At 35.7% G+C, this 20,843-nt stretch overlaps 1 protein-coding gene across 2 annotated transcripts in view; it reads left to right on the top strand.

Moving 5' to 3' along the window:
- LOC146001629 (ATP-binding cassette sub-family A member 2-like) overlaps positions 1 to 20,843 on the top strand; it is a 146,873-nt gene that overhangs the window by 44,626 nt on the left and 81,404 nt on the right. For both annotated transcript variants that reach the window (XM_083139182.1, XM_083139183.1), the window contains exons 6-13: positions 205 to 650; positions 3,185 to 3,379; positions 3,896 to 4,129; positions 5,651 to 5,735; positions 13,364 to 13,521; positions 14,116 to 14,340; positions 18,849 to 19,014; positions 20,503 to 20,672. In XM_083139182.1, the coding sequence (XP_082995308.1) occupies positions 205 to 650; positions 3,185 to 3,379; positions 3,896 to 4,129; positions 5,651 to 5,735; positions 13,364 to 13,521; positions 14,116 to 14,340; positions 18,849 to 19,014; positions 20,503 to 20,672 (1,679 nt within the window). The remainder of the gene's footprint in view (positions 1 to 204; positions 651 to 3,184; positions 3,380 to 3,895; positions 4,130 to 5,650; positions 5,736 to 13,363; positions 13,522 to 14,115; positions 14,341 to 18,848; positions 19,015 to 20,502; positions 20,673 to 20,843) is intronic.

The following is a 20,843-nucleotide window of genomic DNA, read 5'->3' on the forward strand; positions in this document are numbered from 1 at the left end:
AAGTAAAATAAACCAGATCAATCAAGAAAAGAAGTGGATCCTAAAAAATACATCAAAATGTTATGAAAGCAATTAAGCAAATTTAATACATAAAACTAAATCTTGATGGTTTTGTTTTTGGAGCTGCAATGTAATTGTTCCCACTAATTTGTCATGTTGAAGGTGAATTGTATACTCTATAAGTACTTCTTATCTCTTTTGCAGCTGTTCAAGTGAAGGAATTCCTAGACAACCCGGATGATATGAAACAGCATCTTGTTCAAAACCTTTCACTGCCAGAAGATGGCTTAGATGCTTTATTGAACTCGTCAGTGGACATGAAGGAATTGTATAAGCTGATATTTTCTGCTGATCGTGCAGTGGATGAAATGCATCAGTCGGAAAGAGATGGACAGAGACAAAAGAGAAGTTCCTCCATAGCTCACCAGCGTAAACTCCTGCCTCCTTCCAGCGAATATGCAGTCCACAGAAACCCAGATAATTTTGGGGAACAGTACAAAAGCAAACTTCCTTTCAGTGGATTGTTATACAGTTTTTTCAACAATACGCATGATAATAGCCTGATAAAACTGCTAAATTGGGGATTATCTCCAAGGAATGACACAGACAAGCATTTTTTATCACCAGAAGAGGCTGTATACATAATAGAGGTAAATATCCTCCATCCCTCACGCACACATATACTTATATACATACACATATCTATATAGTTTGCTTATTTCCATAAAATCCATGTTGAAGTCTTCATATGAATTGCGAATTTATGTTTTCTGGAAGGCTCCTCCAACTCCACAGGTTCATTTGCTATTTGCTGATTTATACGGGATATTGTATATTCTTCCAGTTTACCAGATTTTATATGTAAAACATTAAAGCTTGCCGGTTAGACAAAATAATTGTAAGCAAATTATAATATTTCTTCTATTATGTTACTCAGATTTTTGTTTCTTTGTAATTTTGATCTGAGAAGTTGATAAAATCAATCTTGCATGTACCTAGGTACTTTCCCATATAGAGCATAAATTGACTATTGTTAGGAGATGGAGATAGTTTATTGTGCAGACACGCTCTAGCTGCTTTTGGCCATTTGTGTCGTCAACACCACCTTAATATAATAACAACTGCTTCTTTTTTTAACTATAAATTTTATCTTATTATCTTTCATATACTCCTGCAGGTTAATACTCTGAATATTTTTGTGGTATCCTCATTTCCATTTGTATGAACTCCACAATCGGTAAAAGTTGTTTGATTTCGCAGAGTGCTAGTATTACAGAATATACTGTGTTTACTCGAGTGCTCTGCATCATTGAATAAGCTGTACACCAGGATTTCAAAGATGAAAATCTGAGGAAAGTATTTAGTTGATATTATTGCCAATCTTCATTTTCACAGAAGAAGCTTAACTTGTCATTTTTCATTAACTCTTCTTTCACTCATTTGATAGCATTTCAAAATAAAAATTACCTTCCTCTCTCATTTGCAAGAGAAGATAAGAATTTTTCTTCCACAAATTTATCACTCAGTGTGTTCAGTTGGTGTAGAACATCGTTGTCCTCAAAAAGTCATCTGATTGCAGCCTGTGTTTTAAGAAGCTTTTCCATTCTTTCTCCATTAAGACTCAATCATGGCTATTAGTTGCATTAACCTTTTGAGTCCCAAGGCCATTTTCACATGTAACCCCCTTGGTGTCCAAGCCGATTTTGATCAAAATGCAGAGTTTCAATTAAATGAGTGTAGATCGGAGACTAATTGCCCTAGAGAGATGAGTGATATACTGTTGTACGCAGAATGAATCACAGATTCAGATGATATATAATTTATGCACCTTCGGCGTATATATGGAGGGGGAAAGGGGGGAAATCCCCTGAAAATACTTTTTCTTTTAAAAAATGGGGTTTCGCCCCCCCCCCCGCCCCCCGAAAAAAAGGACATGAAAAGTTCAAAATGCACATAGAAATTATCGCTGGCATATAAGGAACACAAAAATATTTGCATCATTGTCGTATGACCAATGTAACTTGAGTTGTACCCCCAAAAGGAATGGTGGGCACGCCACTGATTCAAGCTTCAAAATGCAGCGGTACCTTGAAATGACTATAGCTCAGAAACTAAATGCCCTAGAGATATGAAAGATATACCGTTGTACGCAGAATGAATCACAGATTCGGACGATATATAATTTATGCACATTCGGCGTACATATGGAGGGGGAAAGGGGGGAAATCCCCTCAAAAATACTTTTCTTAAAAAAATGGCGTTTCCCCCCCCCCCCCCCAAAATTTCAAAATGCACAAAATGCAAAATTTATGCAAATTTGGCATATATATGGAGGGGGAAGGTAGAAAAACCCCAAAAATTATTTTTAAAAATTGTTGAAATGTTTGAAATTTATATTTTCCCTTGAAAAGAGAAGTCCCTTTTCCCGCCTTTTCACCTCCATTTTCATGAAGAAAAAAAAAGGTGCAAGAAACATTTCTGTTAAATACATGTGTTAGGAACAATATATAAAAAAAAATCGAAATTCTAGCCAAAAATAGAAAAGTTATAACGTAAAAAATACGACCTTGACACAGCGTCTGGATCGAGACGCTTGGGACCGTGAGGGTTACAGTTGGGTATCTCGTTCGAGACGCTTGGGATCCAAAAGGTTAAACTTGCAAACGGCATCACAATTCCTGATTTTTCCCTATTGCTTTCAACATTTTTTTATGTTATATTTTCTTTCCAATAACACACTTCATGACAGATCTCTCACCATATATATCTTTCTTACAGATGCTTATCGGGGTAGTGATTGGATACAGGATAAATGGAATTTGCATCACACTCGGAGCTTTGTGTTAATATAAAGCCACACACACACACTCACACACACACACACACACACACACACACATATACTAATTTTCTGCCATGTTTTTAGTGAAAAGGAAGTTCATGGAATACTTCAGGAAATATGGTATATTATATTATTATTATGTGTTTCTATTTTCCTACTGTATTTAATTATATGACAGTAGAGAACTTCTTGCATCACGTGCCGGCAACATATTTGTTAAAACAATATAGAGTAATTCTTTTTAGAATGACTGAACATTTTCTGCATTTTAAGCACAAAGATTAGAAGAAATTTGAAAACATTAGGATTTATTTATTTCCTCCCCCCCTCTCTCTCTTTCAGACAATAATTTTCACACCTTCAACTCAGAGGAAGATTGCATGCAGTAACAGCTCCTTCCCTCCAATATTATCATACCTCCAAGGTGAACAAGTTCATAATCTTCAGAGCAAATTTTGTACTCTCAATGATGAACAGATGGATTTCTTCAAAGAAGAAGTTATGGCTCACATAAATAATTCAAGAATTGTGCAAATTGTGAGTAACAACTAAATTTGTGTGTTTTCAGGTACTTTTAAATTCATTGAAATCACAATGTTTATTTGGAAGTATTCTTGCTTTGGTTTGAGTTGGTGTTTAAGTCCACTTTATGCACAGTAAGGCTAATTGGGACTGGACCTACGGTTTAAAGTGGGATCCGAACCACTGTGCCATGTGCCTCCACCGGGTATCGAAACCGGGACCCCTTGATTACAAGGCGACGATGCTACCACTGTGCCATTGGGGAGGCCCTAGGAAGTGTTCTTTCATGAGTGTTATCATCCATTATTATGGATCACAGTGATCAAATTGAAGAGAATTTCAGAAGCGAGTTAATCCTATGGTGGACTATACTTGTAATGAAATTAAAAAATAAGTATAATAAATATATGGATCCTTTGTTATCACGTTTTCACTAAAATTTGAGGTTGTACTCAAATTTTTAGCACATACTGTTCTCTCCCTATTTGTAATAGACACAATTGATACTAATTCACATGAATATCTGTTTAGCTTGACTTACGATCCTGGAATGTAACAGAGTCACATATGAAGGTGAAGAAGCTTGCTATGGACTTGCACAAGTTTCATGTCTTCAGGAAAACCCTCTCTGCATTAAGTACCTTGGCTGAATCTCTACCACAAGATGCCTGCCAACAACCGAATATAACAGAAGCAATGAATGGTACGGATGAAAATGCTCAAGTACCAAGTGAACAAGAGAAAGAAAAAAAGGACAGCCAAGCTGTGAGTACTTTCTTTGATATGTATGTACGAGGGGCATTTGATTTTGAATTATCTGATATTGAATCCTGGATGCCATCCGAATCCCAAATTCTGAATTCAGTATCTGAACAATGGGTTGTGGACTGATATCTGAATCTCAAATCCTGCATTCTATATCAGAACAATCTAGATTCAATGTCTGAATCCTAAATTCTGGATTTGGTACCTCAATCTCTGTTCTTGGATTGATATCTGAAAACCAGATTTGATATCTGAAATTTAGATCCTGGATCTAGTACCTCACCTGAATTCTGGACTCAATATCTGATTCCTGGATTGGATATCTAAACCTTGGATTGTGATCCACCCATTCCCAGTTTACATCACAAAAAGCATTGTCAGTTTTTGTGCAAGATAATGGGAATGCAATGTATATAATGCCAACAGCCTTTACCTGTAACAATTGTGTGTAATAATAAGTGAGAAAATGTAGTGTAACCAGCAGTAGTATTCTGGGGCAGTTTTACAGCTAACATATAAAATCAATTTTTGTTTCATCAGTTACCCAGACAGACTGGTTATGTTAACTATCTGGTTGAATCCACATTTTTCATTGTATTTCCAAGGTTAAAGAAATTTGTGTTTCACACTGAATATAAAATGAACAATAGTAATTTTTAATTAAAATTGACTTAAATAAGAAATTTTATTTTTTCATCTTAATGGTTGTAAATGCTCTTATTGTCTGTAATTCATAGTGTATATCAATGGTTTTCAAAGTGTGCACCATGGCACCCTGGTGTGCCGTGGCTGGCTTACAGGGGTGCCGCGAAATGTTCCAACATTTTTACTGAAATGATACAATTGTTCCAAATATTTGCTTATTTGGTACTTTTTACATGTAAAATGTGTCTGAATTTGAAATGTGTGCATATTTTTTTTAACTAAGGCAAGCAACCTAAACACACTAACTGAGCGTTGCAAGCCTACATTCTGACTAGGGCATCGTGGAAAAATCTTGAAACACTAGTAGGGGCACCGCGGAAAAATCTTGAAATACTAGGTGCGCCGTGAAACGAAGAAGTTAGGAACCTCTGGTGTATACAATATTTATTTGAACAATTTGAATTTTAAAACTATGATATATGAAAGCAAGAAGAAAGATCTCAAAATTTCTTCAGGTTATCAAAGAAATTATTTCAGATATGAAGGTGGTGCAGTATGAAGATCATGATACTGGTTACACCACTTCTACTTAGAACTTTCAAGCTTATGTGAACTGTTAACTCTTCATTACCTCGCATATCTATATGATGTAGTACAACCTCCATGATAACTTAGTGATGAAACCTATATCTTGGTAGCAAGGAACTTGTTTAATCCCAGGGTGGGGCATATATTTCATGGTTTGGATGTACCTTAAGACATAGGTCCCATTTTGATTGACTTGTGGAATTATACTTTCACACACTACTATCTGCATTCACAACTTGATTGCTTTTAATATTAGTTACTGAGACAGCATTGTTTAATTATTTACAGAATGAGCATTATCCCCAATATGGTCTGTTAAGAATTTGGAAGGCTATGCAGAAAACAGTGTGTGGAAAGGAAATCCTAGATCCTGGTAAGAGGAAAATTGTGAATATTCATGTTCCAATATTTTGATACATTTATTTAACATAAGTGCTAATTTCTAAACACACGTGTGTTTACAATATACAACAGTAGAAGTGTGAAGAATTTGTGACTTATCTAGCTAAATGTTGGTAATTTTTTTTAAAAGAACTAGTTTTGTTTTGTGACTGTCTTCTACATTCACAAATAACCAATATTTACTTTATTTCGATTGCGTACAAGTTTATAAAATTAACAGGGAACTATTGAGATTAAGAACGCTGTATCATTGTCGATATTTGTTTTAAGTTGTTGATTCCGATTCGTTTTTGTTAGATATATGTAAGAAGATTGAATTAAAAATGTCTTGTGTCGAAAAATGAGTTTATATCAAATGTTATAAAGTGAAATAATATTTTGGAAGTTGAGTTGTGTTGCTTAATTCTTGCAATGTAAGTATAATAACATTATGAAACCCAGTTGAGTGCTGAGGACTTGCAATTTATTTCTAAAATTGTGTTAGTCTGCTCATCCTTCGCATACAATATATATTCAGTGTGAAGTATCGTTGCAAGAAATTGGTGGCCAGTGTGGGGGAGATTTGGTTACACTGAAGAATTGTAAATTTTAGACTTATTAGTGTCCTTTCCTTTGTGTACTTCATATTTTCGTTCTGTTGTCGTGAATACAAATTAGTGCAATGACAACGAAGAATGTTCCTATCGTGCCATTACCTACGGGTACTTCAGATTTTAATGCTCAATTATTGGTCATGTTTCGGGAATTGAAGGAATCGAATGACAGCGTAAGGCAAAAGTTGTCTGAGCTTGAAAAATCTCAGAAAGAGCAGTTGTCATCTCAGAAAGAGCAGTTGTCAGAGCTTGAGAAATCTCAGAGAGAGCAGTTGAGAGAGCAGTTGTCAGAGCTGGAGAAATCTCAGAGAGAGCAATTGTCAGAGCTGGAGAAATCTCAGAGAGAGCAATTGTCAGAGCATGAGAAATCTCAGAGAGAGCAATTGTCAGAGCATGAGAAATCTCAGAGAGAGCAATTGTCAGAGCATGAGAAATCTCAGAGAGAGCAATTGTCAGAGCATGAGAAATCTCAGAGAGAGCAATTGTCAGAGCATGAGAAATCTCAGAAAGAGCAGTTTGCAGAACTTGAAGACAGAACGGTGAAGTGTATGGAAAATATGAACAACACTGTTAAGGAGTTGGGCAACTCACTCCGGATGGAGATTGGGCAGGTTGCTGAAGCTTGCAATACAGCAAATGATCAAATAAAGGGACACGTTAAAGTGTTGGATGAAAATTTCCAACAGTTGAGTATATCTGGTGAAGCGAATACCAACAGCATTCGTAAGTTAGAAGATAGTGTTGCTGGATTGGGTTTGCAGGTAAACGAGCAGTGGAATGTCATCAGCCAGATTAGGGAAAATAATAATGAAGGTTTAATTCAACGTGTTGAGATCTGTGAAGCACGATTAAGTGATGTAACAGCTAAACTGCTGATGACTAATGCTTCAACAATCCATAGAGCTGCTGGGAACAATGGCAACAACATTACTGAAATTTCACGTAATCCAGAGCATCCTGTATCTTTATCCTTGTCATCTTCCAGAGCTTCAGAAGATGAATCTTTTCCATTGCATATGTCAGGAAAACGTAAATCTACAGGAAATCCTAAATCTAATTTGTCAGCTCCTACTTCACCAGTTAATTCTCGATTAAAGAAGCCTCATAAAACTTCACATGTTAGTTATGTTGATCCAGCAAATAATGCTTCACAATCTAGCAATATAGACTCTGATATGTCTGAAGTAAACAAAACTAGATATAATTCGCAAGCAACTTCTGGCAAACGATTTAAACCTAATTATAACACGAAGCACCATAGGTACGCTACTATCATTGATTCTGATACAAATAAACCATCTACTTCTAAGGAACAACCACGAAAGTATCTACGGTTGAATGACTTGAATATGTTGCCTAAATTTTCTGGAAATCCAGAGAAATCTAGCCCAAGGAAGTTTATTAAAACCTTAACTTCACATTTGGATTTGCTTCAGATTCCAAACGTTCAGAGATTGGAATGTATTCGGAATTGTTTTCAAGGGCCAGCCGAGGGATGGTACAATACGCACGTGGATTCCTTTATGACATACAAACATTTTGTACATGAGTTTCTGAACCAGTACACTTCATACTCATTGACGCAGGCTCAGTTGTCCGAATTGAGGAACAGAAAGTATGATCAAAATATCGGTATGAGCATGGAGGCGTTTGCCACTCGTACTTATTCAACATATTACAATTTGGTAGAGCGTCCTAAAGATTCAGAAGTCATAGACATTTTGATTAATCAGTTTCCATCGATTACGGCACAGACGATATTAGGTGCTGGCCTAACAAAGGTTGACGACGTTATTAATTTATTGAAGAGACTGGATTTGATAAAGACCAGATCTGGTAAGAAGTGTGATTTGCCTAGTGATTTTGAAGTGAGAACATCCAGGTTTACTAAGGATTCAAATGCGTCAGATTTCAGAGATAAACAAAGGTACAAAGTTCAGACAGTTAACACGCAACCAAGAAACAGCGAGCAAAATCCTAATCAAAGGAATAATGGACAGTTCTCTCGCAACAATAGAGATTCTAATTCTGGTTTTACATCCGGTGGTAACTCGTATAATAGAGGGCAAAATGTAAATGACAATTCTGATCGGCGTCAGGACTTTACATTCAGAAGAAGGAATCAAAATAATTATGGCAATCAACAGTTCTTTAGAAGAGATTTAAATGCAAATAACAGAAGTTATAACAATACCCAATTTCGACGACACAGTGTGAGACCACAGAATGATAGACGTTCTAATACAAGGCAAGGTTATCTACAAACGAGGTCCAATTCAGATCCTAATGTGGCTTGTTTGCCTTATTCCCCGAACAATAGTCAAGGTTTAATCAGTGAAGTAAATTTATGTTGTAATTGTCGTCAACCCTGTGAACAATCATTCGCTTCTCTAAACAGTAATGCTATTTCAGGTAGCCGATTGAATGAAAACGCTGTTTCATTTGATCCCAGAGAAACACAAGTTAAAGAATTAATACAACCAGCGATGGAGTCACAGTCAAACGAACGCCGTGGGTAAATGTAGCCCGATTTACTCGCAGTGAGAATACAGAGGGCTGTGTTGCAAGTTTTAACACAGAATATGGTTCACAAAATGTTCAGTCACAAATTACAAATATTTTTCCTGTATATGATAATTTTAAAGACAATGACCAGCTAGCAGTGTTTTTCCAATTGGAATGGTACGAAGAGGAACCCACTTGGACCATGGATGATATTGGTGTACCATTTCCTATTACCGATCAACCTGTTATTTTTGGGTCCATTCGTAATTTAACAATTCGATGTATTATTGACAGTGGAAGTCAATGTAATCTAATGAGTTACGAATTATGGTGCAGTATCAAGTCCATTGTACAAAGTGCGAAATTGGAATCCATAGATCAGGTAAAATTATTACCATTTGCTGGACAACAAAAATTTCGAGTTGTTGGTAGGAAAATCCTTCACCTTTTAATACAGTCGGAGACTTTTCCGTTGGAAATGTTTGTGTTAAAACAATTACATGCAGATATAATCTTAGGTATACCATTCCTTAGGCAATATAAAGCTATACTGAATTTTAGACAGGAAGAAGTTACATTGGTATCTCCTGCAAAGCAAGAGGTGACACAGTCTTTGTTACGACTGAAGCCTAACGATCAGCATGTTGATAAAAGGGTTGAGTGCATTTCGGCAGAAAATTTGCTGATGAACACAAATTCTGAAGAAATCTACATAGTAACTGAAGAGAAAATTGTATCAACAGTACAAAATTGTAGTAAACTCTCCTCACGTCAGCAAGCGCTCTTACGTGAGTTGCTATTAAAATATAGAACACAGTTTTCGAATAAGCCTAGACCCGCTAATGTTGAACCATACAAGATAATGTTGGATACTGATGTACCAATTCGTGCTCCAATTTATCCGATTCCTTTCGCTAAAAGGGCAGCTTTGGAGAGTGAATTGAATAAATGGAAGAACTGGGGCATTATAAAGGAAATGTCGTCCCCTTACCTCAATCCATTGCACATAGTTCCAAAGGCAAATGGAGAATGGCGTCCAGTGGTAGACTTTCGTCGTTTGAATCAGCATGTGATTTCCCCTCTCACTCAAGTCGAACCCATAACTGAACTTCTGCAACACTTTCATGGTGCTACATTCTTTAGTTCGATTGATTTATCATGTGGATATTTCCAGATACCGCTAACTCCAGACTCCTATCCATATACGGCTTTTTCATACAGAGGGCGCCAGCATGTGTCCTTTTGGTATTAATCAGCGGTGTCTGTGTTCATGGATCGCATGAACAACCTTTTTGGACCGGAAACCAGTTCTTTTGTGTTGGTATATATTGACGATATTCTTATTTTTAGTTCGAATGCTAGTGAACATTTCAAACATTTGGAGTATACATTGCAGGTTCTTCGAAAGGCAAATATGTCCATTAAGTTTGCAAAGTGCAAGTTTTTCCAGGAAGAAATTCTGTTTCTTGGACATGTAATATCTGGTACAAAAATTAAAGTGGATCATTCTAAGGATGCTGTATTGTTGCAATTTCCAGTCCCAAACAATAAGAAATCACTGAGAAAATTCATTGGATTGGCGAACTGGAGAAGCCGATTTATTCCTAACTACTCGCATATAGTCACACCATTATACAGCCTGTTACGTAAGGATACTATTTATGAATGGACTCCGATACATCAAGAAGCTTTTGTTAAGTTAAAGAATGCATTAGTAGCTGCCCCAGCCCTACGACAGCCAGATTTCAGTTTGGAATTTTCTATATCCGTCGATGCTAGTCAGAAAGGATTAGGAAGTGTACTGTGGCAAGAAGCAAGTGATGGAACACGTGTCATTCAATATGCCAGTCGTACACTTCGTGGTACAGAGGCGACTTACAGTACTCATGAACTAGAGTGTTTAGCTATTCTTTTTGCAGTAGAAAAATTTTCGATATACCTTAAGGGAAGGCATTTCCACATATACTCTGATCATAAGTCACTTTCCTGGTTGGAAACTGCAAAGTCATTGAACCCTCGTTTAACGAGATGGGCACTGAAATTACAGTCCTATGATTTTACCTTTCATCACGTGTCAGGTTCCTCTAATTTTATAGCAGACACTTTAAGCAGGTTCCCAGTGAGTGAATATAATAAAATATCTGGAGAATATTTGTATATAAATCAAGTGATACTAGATTTTAAACAGGAGGAAGTCTCAAATATGTGGTGCTCTGCACAAAGGTCAGATGAGACCTGTAATCGTATTATAAATTCACTTAAGGATGACTCCTTGCATAGAATTTCAAGTAAATATTTTCTTCATGAAGATATTCTGTTCTATAAAGCAAAGCCTGAGGAAAGATGTAAAATTTTTGTTCCTGAGGAACTTATTCCCTTAGTGCTACATAAAGTCCATGATTTAAAAGGCCACTTTGGTTATGAAAAGTTTTAGCACAGTGCCAGAAAGTTTACTATTGGCCACGCATGAGAAGGAGTATTCGACGTTATCTAAGAGATTGCTTGGAATGTGCAAAATCTAAATCAATAAGCCAGCCAATATTTCGGGACGAATATCATATATTATCTACTCAGCCTCACAAATTTCTATCAGTAGATCTTATTGGAAAACTTCCCAAATCTAAATGTTACGAATATTTGTTGACTATTGTGGATATTATGTCAAAATACATTATCATTTATCCTCTGAGAAAGGCCACTACCAGAGAGATTGTTAATCGTTTTGAGGATGGTTATTTCAAGCATTATCCTGTGTGCAAAATCCTTCTGTCCGATTGTGGTAGCCAGTTTACTTCCAAAGAATGGAAGTTGTATCTGATTTCAAAAGGAATAATTCATTTAACAACAACGTCTTACAATCCCAAAGCTAATCCCATAGAAAGGTATAATAAGGAAATTGTAAGATTACTAAGATTATTTTGTCATCGTGATCACACCACATGGTCACTTAAGATCGATAAGGTTATAAAATTAGTAAATAACTCCTGTTCGAGCATAACCGGTTTACACCTAATGAATTATTTTTGCACGAGGGAGTCCGAGACTCCATAACATCTGAACTCAATTGGCCCGAGGAAATGCGGAAGTTGCCATGGAAGGAAAAATTATATTTGGCAGAGATAAATTCAAAGAAGAAGAAGAATAAATCAAAAATAAGGAATGCTCCCAATGCAGTTAAACTGAAACCAGGACAATTAGTGTTGGCAAGAAATCGACAAATGAGTTCTAAACTGGATAAACAAATTCATAAGTTATTTCACTTATATATTGGACCATTTATGGTAAAGAAGTTAAAGGAAATTTCGCATCTTTGTACACTTTACATGGTGATAATTATGGAAAGGTAAATTTCTCTAATTTGAAAATGTTCAACTGTTCCGAGGAGAAGAAAAATCAGTTATTGGGAAGCAATTGTAACGAAGTTAATTGAATTTAATAATTGTATTGTTCTATTTAAGCATAAATTTATCTCATTGTGATTGTAGAATGATATGTGGAAGTCAGTCATTATAGTTGTGAAATGTGCTACTTTGAGGAGAACGTTTATTAGTAAACTTGTCGCATATTGTTGTATGTCTAAATATTATGCAAGGATCAGGCATGTTTTAACCAAATGTCTTGTATATATAATAATCAAATAATGATAATCTGAGGCAAGTTGTTTATTGCATGAGTAATGTTTCAATAATCAATGTACTGAAGAGTTTTGTAATGACTCAGTATTTTGTATATTATTTATATTAATTAGTTTAGCCAACAAGGAGAGTGGGTTCTGCAAGGCTACTACTAAGTATTGTTTCACGTGTGTGTGAATTATATATGCCTCATAATTTGACCCATAATTTTTATGTCTTGAGGAAACTCCTTGTGATCTGCACACTTTAGATAACATACAGGGTGATCATAAAATGTTTGATCCCTCGAGTAGTTTTCTATGCAGAGTGGGGGGACTATGTGACTGTCTTCTACATTCACAAATAACCAATATTTACTTTATTTCGATTGCGTACAAGTTTATAAAATTAACAGGGAACTATTGAGATTAAGAACGCTGTATCATTGTCGATATTTGATTTAAGTTGTTGATTCCAATTCGTTTTTGTTAGATATATGTAAGAAGATTGAATTAAAAATGTCTTGTGTTAAAAATCGAAAAAGGAGTTTATATCAAATGTTATAAAGTGAAATAATATTTTGGAAGTTGAGTTGTGTTGCTTAATTCTTGCAATGTAAGTATAATAACATTATGAAACCCAGTTGAGCGCCGAGGACTTGCAATTTAATTCAAAAATTGTGTTGGTCTGCTCATCCTTCGCGTACAATATATATTCAGTGTGAAGTATCGTTGCAGTTTTCACCATATTCATAAACCTAGACAACACTTCATTATATTGAAAATGTTGTGAAAAAATTTAATTTTATAATTACATATTTCTGCATCAAAACAATAGCTTATGCACTTCTGTATATGTGATTCTGTTTAAATTTCATGCATTAACAGATAGATCAGCAGCATCTTTGGAAGAAGTGTCACTGGAAGACTTAGGAATATCCAAATATCAGAAAGACCAGATTGGAATATTAGTCCATGTTTTATACAGCAACCCCAAAATACTGTATGCTCCCAATAATACAGATGCTGATAGGATTATTTATAAGGTATGTATCATGTGTTTTCTCAAGGTTCTTTTCCATGTACAAAACCTATAATTGATTAGGAGAAGGAAAAAAATGCTAATTCAAACAACTTCTGGATCAATGAATAGTATAAATAATACATTTTACCATGTTTTAAAATTTAATACAAGGCTCATTTAAATTTTAATACTTGTTCAGAATGTTTTTTTTTCCCATTTATTTATTTTTTCACAGTATATAATGATGTGTTTTATCAGTTTTCATCTGTAGAATCGCTTAGTGATTACATGGAAACCTCTCTATCACTTTCTTCCTTATTTACTAAGGTATGTTGATAATGATTTCAAATGTGTTTTACATAATTACTTTTTGCATTAATCTTTAAGCTCTAACATTGAAAAACCACATCACACTAAATCAAATTTACGGGTTTTGTTCCTTTGAAGAAATGAATTGGGACAGAAATCGTTAGTCAGCACTCTTACCAAGTTTATTTTCATTATCTTAGAATTTCTATTCATGTTGATTATTTTAAAAAAAATAATTTGAGATTACATTGTTGTAGTCTTTCATTGTCTTTTTTTTTTTTAAAGCAAACTGAATATTTCTTTTCAGGCAAATGAAACTTTTAAGTTACTTGACATGGTGAGCCAATATGCAGTGAAAATCCTGAATGTTTCGGAAGAAATCCGCTCCTTTCTTTCTGAAAATACTACAGACCAAGACCTGGAAACACTCCACATGATTCAGCAACAAATCCGACGGTTGCCTAAGTCACTTGAACTAACAAATGACCAGTACATAAAAGCATTTGTTGAAGAAATGGACATTCCAGACAAAGTAAGTGTGTGAGATTTAGCTGCTAATAATAATATTGAGTTCACTATCGTATTATTTCAATATTTTGATGCATTTAACTTATTAAGTGCTGTAAAATGATCTTAGTTGTTAGAATATAGGAGTATAATGAAAATCACATAGCACAATACAAATGCACTAAAAATGTTGGTTTCACAAGTTTTCTATCCATATTATCAAGGATAAGCACATAAGCAGGATGGAAAGTACAGGGATACATGCCAATAATAAATTAGCCCCTAAAACCATATCTCTGTGGTGTAATAGCCCTTGGGAGCCAGTGCCTGCCAAGGGACTTTTCACTGGGGACGTAGTAATCACATGGAGTCTCACTACCTCTGCTATTTGGTTTCCTACAACTGGCGTCACAATGCTGGGTCAGCACCGAAATTTTAGTGTTTCCACCGTGAATCAAATCTCGGACTGCGTGCACCACAGGCAAGAGTACTAACCATTTAGCTAATCAGGAGCCCTAGCATATATGTATAATATGTCAGGGGCAAGGGGGTACTTACTCCCCCTCCACAAATAGCTTTAATAAAATTTACAAATTGAGTCAACTTTGTTAAGTTCCTGAGACCTGAGGAGCAATGAAATAAAAGCATAATATTTTTCAAGATTATATAATAAGAAAATTGATGTCAAGAATCTGTATCATTTCTTGTCTTTAGCTTTTTTTTTTTATCATAATCAGGGTTCCAGGGAAAAATCAGAATTTTGTGAAAACATTCAAAACCTTGAAAAGTCAGGGAAATTAGATATTTTTTGTCCTTACAGGGATTAGAGGTTATAAAAAAAATCACATTTTTCTCCAACAAAACTCCTTGATTGGAGATATTTTACATAAAAATACTTTTGTTTTATTTTTATTCATTTATTTTGTACCATGTTGAATAAACTTCATTCATTTGATTAACATGCAAAGTTTAGGAAAACATTTACAGAAAATATATTATTAAAGCATTATAAAATGGACATTTCCACTCAACTTTTTTTACAACAATTTTAAAAACTACACCCTGGAAAAATGACCCCTGCAAGTTCTCGCGTTTCTCTGCGTCCAGTTTAAGGCAGAAACGAGACTTCCAAAGTTGTGAGGCTAGCGTTGCGCTAAAAACACGCCGCCGCCATGTTACTACGTCACTCCTTAGGGAGAGCTCGTTTGTCGTCTGCTTCGAGCGTCCAGTTCCGGATGTGTAGCCCACGGTAAGCGGACACCTTCAGCAGTTTTACAAATCTGTACCGATTTAAATAATGGAAGGAGGAGCGATAGGAGAAAGGAAAACTATGCTTTGTAATGATCATTCTTCTATGAAATATCCGTGCTGCTCACGTGCAAGATAAATGAAAGGGTTCAGCTTCGTGTGTGTTCTCAGGCCATACGTAAAATATTGCTTATAAAATTGGTTGCTCACGAGACACTCAAAAATATTTTTTAAACTTATATTTATCGATATTTACTGTAACCTATGTAGTGCAAAATAAGAATTTTCGCATTCTTCACTTTATTTATAAAGGCTATTTAACTTTCTTTTCCATAAGCAATTTCAGTTTGTGTTCCATTTCTGTTGCGCAAATTATGATCAAATATTTTTGTGCAGATAAGAGAAAATACACTGAGAAGATTACATTAGTTGCACAGTACATATCTATACTTAGTTTATGTATAATTATTACAAGGAAATAATGTGTATAACCATGGGCGTATTTAAAGAGGATTTAACGGATCCAACCCTCCTCTTTTTTTGGTTCACTAAAATTTCCAGTTTCCTTGTTCTATCCGCTTGTTCATAAAAAATTCCTTCGGACTTATTTCATTCTCTTAAATTAGAGACGTATAGGACGGGATACGGATGGGAAGGAAATTTCGTAATTCCACTCACCAGATGGGACTGCAGACCAATATCTGCAATTTCCTGATAGTTTCGGAATTTCTGCGATAAGAAACTGCATTGAGACTGTCAAATAAGTTATTTTTTCCCCCTCGAATCATATTAAAGAAATTTGGTTCTTAAAAAGTAGTGACACAAGATGAACAGAAAAGTATCAATACTTAGTATCATGACTTTGTGACTACAAATACACAACTTTGTTGGGTCCAACATCCCCTCCCCCCATGCTCCCCAACAAGCTTCCGGCCAGCAGTGTCCTGGATATTCACTTACGAAATAAAGCAACCCTAATCATACCAAAAGTTGATCCATCCCTCCACCCCGTGAATTATATATACGCCCATGTGTATAACAATATCCCATACTGAAATGGTACGATATAATTATTTTGAATTTTGTACTGCGAAAAAAGCCACCTCATCTCGTTACCCCGAACGCATTAATTGGTTGGTTCACAATTTCACCACTAAGGATCCTATCGAGACGAGACGAGACATGGCAGCCTTCGACTCGTTCTCGTTGAGAGTTGTAAATGTCTGTCTCGTGTTTATATTTAAATGTCTTATTGACAGTCTCGTCTCGATTTATAAACATCCGTCTCAGTTTGGGAGGGCAATTCTCGTTCTCGTCTCAAGTCTAGAAAAATATAGAATTAACAACGTATGCAAAGGCTTATCATTATAAATACAAAAAAAAACCTTTCTTAATATATTTTTTTTATTATTATTATTATTTTTTACTCCTAGTTTCGACGGTACAGCCCTCGAAAACTAAATATTTTCCTGCTTATATATGCAAACCAAACTGCAGATTCAGAATTACCAGGAATGAACTGGCATTGTAATTATTATACACAAAATTCATGATTTATCTGAGGAAGTCGCATGTTCCAGGTTTGACTCTCGACCTGGGTATGACTGTTTCCTTGTGAGTGGCATTTCATTGAACTGGAAATTGTTACATGGGAGGATGTTTGCTTGAGACTTTGGGGACAGCTAGGGGGATGCTTCTATTGTTAATGGTAGTGTTGCTCACGAGACGAGGCATGTTCCGTCTCGTCTCATAAAAGGATATGGGACAAGTGAATGTTTTCGAAATGATATGGGACAGAAGAAAAAGTTTGTCTCTTATCATGGCAGGTTGGGTGATACTTAGATTGTGCAGTTGGTGGTAGTGTGTGTGGGGAGGGGGGGGGATACTCCTGCACCCCGACTTCGAATACTGCTTGTAGTTATTCATCTTCATTGTAGCGATTAGCCAAAACTGGGAAGAAATGTGATGTTAGAGATGACGTGTTCGCCACTCTCTTCAGAATTCTCATTAGATCTTCCCCTTTCAAGCAGACCAAAGGGCATATGCAAGTGCATTAATTCTTAAAATACTTTGTAATTACTTCTATACAATTTTAAATTTTGCATTCCAATATCGTATTTTGTGTATTATATATTTTGTATTTTGTGTGTTATATTCAGATCCTTAAGACTTGTGTGTATGAGTATAATGTGTGTGTGTGGACTTACGTGAAACGACTTAATGTACTTTGTGTATAATATAATAATGTATAATTTTATGTGTATGGTTGAGTGGAAGAAAAGGCTTTGTACGGCCTTAACTCCGCCATTTAAAACAAGGCGTTAATAAATAAATAAATAAATACATAATAAATTAACCATGCGTTCTCATCGTTGCGGTTAAACAAAGTGAACGTAAAAGCGACGTAAAAGTAGGCTAAATACAAAAATTTGCTATATATATATTAACTGAAGAAAACTGTCATTTACTGCAGGAAATTTAAAAACTCACCGTACCTTTTTATACCGTATCACCTCTTATATTGCAGAAATTGGCGTGTAAACCAGTGTGTTCTAAAAGTATTATCTTAAAATTTGTGAAGAAAATATTATGACGAAAATAATTGTAATTCCAGAGAAGGCATTCCTATAACATTAAGTTCTTGCCAGTCAGAACTAACCTATGTATTCGCAAAGAACTAGGCTGTTCACGTGTTCAGCCATTGACTGTTACAAGGTTTGCTTTGCCACCCTAATGGGAAAACCCTCTACCGAGTGGCTGAATTATAGTAAATACTACTATACTTCTAGGGCATAATTCATCTCCAAGAAATGGAGCACAGATTTTTGCACTGGAAGTTGTAAGATACTTGTTTTACACAGTAACAAGTGAATTTTCTGTCGCTTCCGCGGCTCATGAGTTGAAAGGACGAGCAGAAGCCCCGCCTGCTTGCATTTCTAAGTGATGACGTCAGAGGACCTCCTGTTGTGGAGAGGACGTTTTCAAATCCGTGACGTAGTAGGTGAATTTCAGCGGTGTTTGAAGGAGTGTTTCTCGAGATCCGAAACAAATATCGCCGAGATATTTTGCACATCTCATGTTTGCGTCATTATCTGTAAAATGAATGGATTTAAAACATTTTTCATGTCAAAGTGGAAATGTCCATTGTCTGTAATTTTTTTTGAAAATACCTCTAAAAATCAGGGCATTTGGTTTAGTGACAGTTGAATGGTAATTAGTTATTAATGTATTGGCTCCTTTTTATCAATGGACTGCATGAAAATTAATGCCTTTTATTATTTACAGGAAACTTTCCTTGGGGAGCTAGCAACTATCTCAAATGCCGCTTGCAGTTGGATCTCTCTCTTGTCAGGATTGAGCTTAAATGTGTTTCATGGCTTTAAAGATGAAAAGAACCTTGTTCACTACTTCAAACATAAGGCATACCAAGATAATGTCACAGTGCTTGCAAGTAAGTGTGTTTTAGTATTGAGACCTCCGTAAAGAGCATAACGTTTTGGACAGATTTTTTCAACACAAACATTTTGTAACTAACATGAATGTGTCATTTCAGTATTGACCTATTTCAGCGTTATTGGTATCAGTGAGTGAGTACAGTTCAATAATTTTTTCGCTGGTGCCAACCACCGACCTCCATCGCAGCACACTATGAAGCCAGGGGTCCAGGGTTCGAATCCCAGCCTGGGCATGGGTGTACTTTGTGAGTGTCAATTCATTAATTTCATCATGTCATCACTCATCTTCATGTTTGTGATTAACCAAAAGTGGCAGAAAAGTGAATTAAAATAAACCAAATCAATCAATCACTGACACCAACTCGACCAAGTATCCAGTGAAATATTCATCGTGTCAAAAGTTTGATTAATTCTGCCACAAGTTGGTGCCACCAATAGGCTTGTTTGTAAAAATTACATATTTTAATGTATTAACACTTTAAAGCAAAATTATAGTAGATTTAAGATGCCAGAAGGGGACAGCAGGCACTTTTCTAACTGCTTCCCCAACAGATGAAATTCACAAGAAGTGATGGTATTAGATTTACATTATAGAGTTACAGAGTACAATTTTTAAATATTTTGTTTAACTTTTCAAATATTTATTTGGTTTACAGTAACTTCAGTTTCTGTCTGCCACCTCAAACATTTGTAATTTCATTTATAAACAAGCTAATTAAATCTAAGGTAGCCTAAATTTACTACTACAGGTGACAAGACATGAAACACAGGTGTTGCACACCAAGAATACAAGCATCATGTGTATCTCTATTTTGTGGGGGAAAAAAAGAACCAAAAACACAACATTCACTGCACATCAATAAACCAAGGCAGCACACGATATTGAGAAATATGGCACAGTCATTTCACTTTGATATGAAAGGTTGCATTTATTTGTGAATTTGAATTTATATTAAAAAATTTTGGGTGCGTCAGCACTGAGGCTATTTTGCACCCGTCACACTATATGGGGTCCAGCCCCTTATCATAAGAAAAATAAAAGCGTGTCTGAAAACTAAAATTTCCTTACCTTGGTTAAAAGCTGAGGCTCAGCACAAATAAGGACAAGACACAGGACAACACAGAATTATACTGGCCATGGGGCCAGTCGCCAGAGCCTCGTTAGTCTTCAGTCCAGGGTGTACTATGTGGAAGTGAGGTTGACTATTGGGTACACTATGTGGAAGGAGCACCCCTTACACCCTTGCATTTATTTCTGAATAATCATTTCCAAGTACCACATATTCGGTCTGAAAGTTTTGCAAGAAGTTGCAGGATAAAGTATGCAGTAATTCAGTCTAAATGATATAAAATAATTCATTATGCTATTGTGAACATACTTTTGTTTTTGAAATGCATGCTTTTATAATGTTAAACTAAGTGAACCTGATTGTACATTTAATTTAACACACAGTTTTAATAGTTGCTCTCTTTTCTTTTACCAGGTGTAATATTTCAAATGCAGAAAAATGGGAAAATGCCAAACCACATGATTTACAAAATTAGGCAAAATGCATCATTTACTGCATCCAACCTGGTGAGAAGCAGGTTCTGGTTTCCTGGACCAAGGCCATGGGGCTACTACTACTATCAGTTTGGTTTTGTTTGGATTCAGGTATGAGTTTGTTTCATTTATCTAGGAAACGCTTTTCCTGCACTGGCAACAGTAGGCCATTGCTTTTAATTCTAAAAGTGAAGGAAACAGATCATGTTTAACTGATACACTTACTATTCATTTTTCCACGAAAGTTTTTTCCAGCGATCGATTTCGCCACTTGTCTGGTGG

Source organism: Lepisma saccharinum, chromosome 17 (genome assembly GCF_977018435.1).
Source record: "Lepisma saccharinum chromosome 17, izLepSacc3.1, whole genome shotgun sequence".
NCBI classification, from domain to species: Eukaryota; Metazoa; Arthropoda; class Insecta; order Zygentoma; family Lepismatidae; genus Lepisma; species Lepisma saccharinum.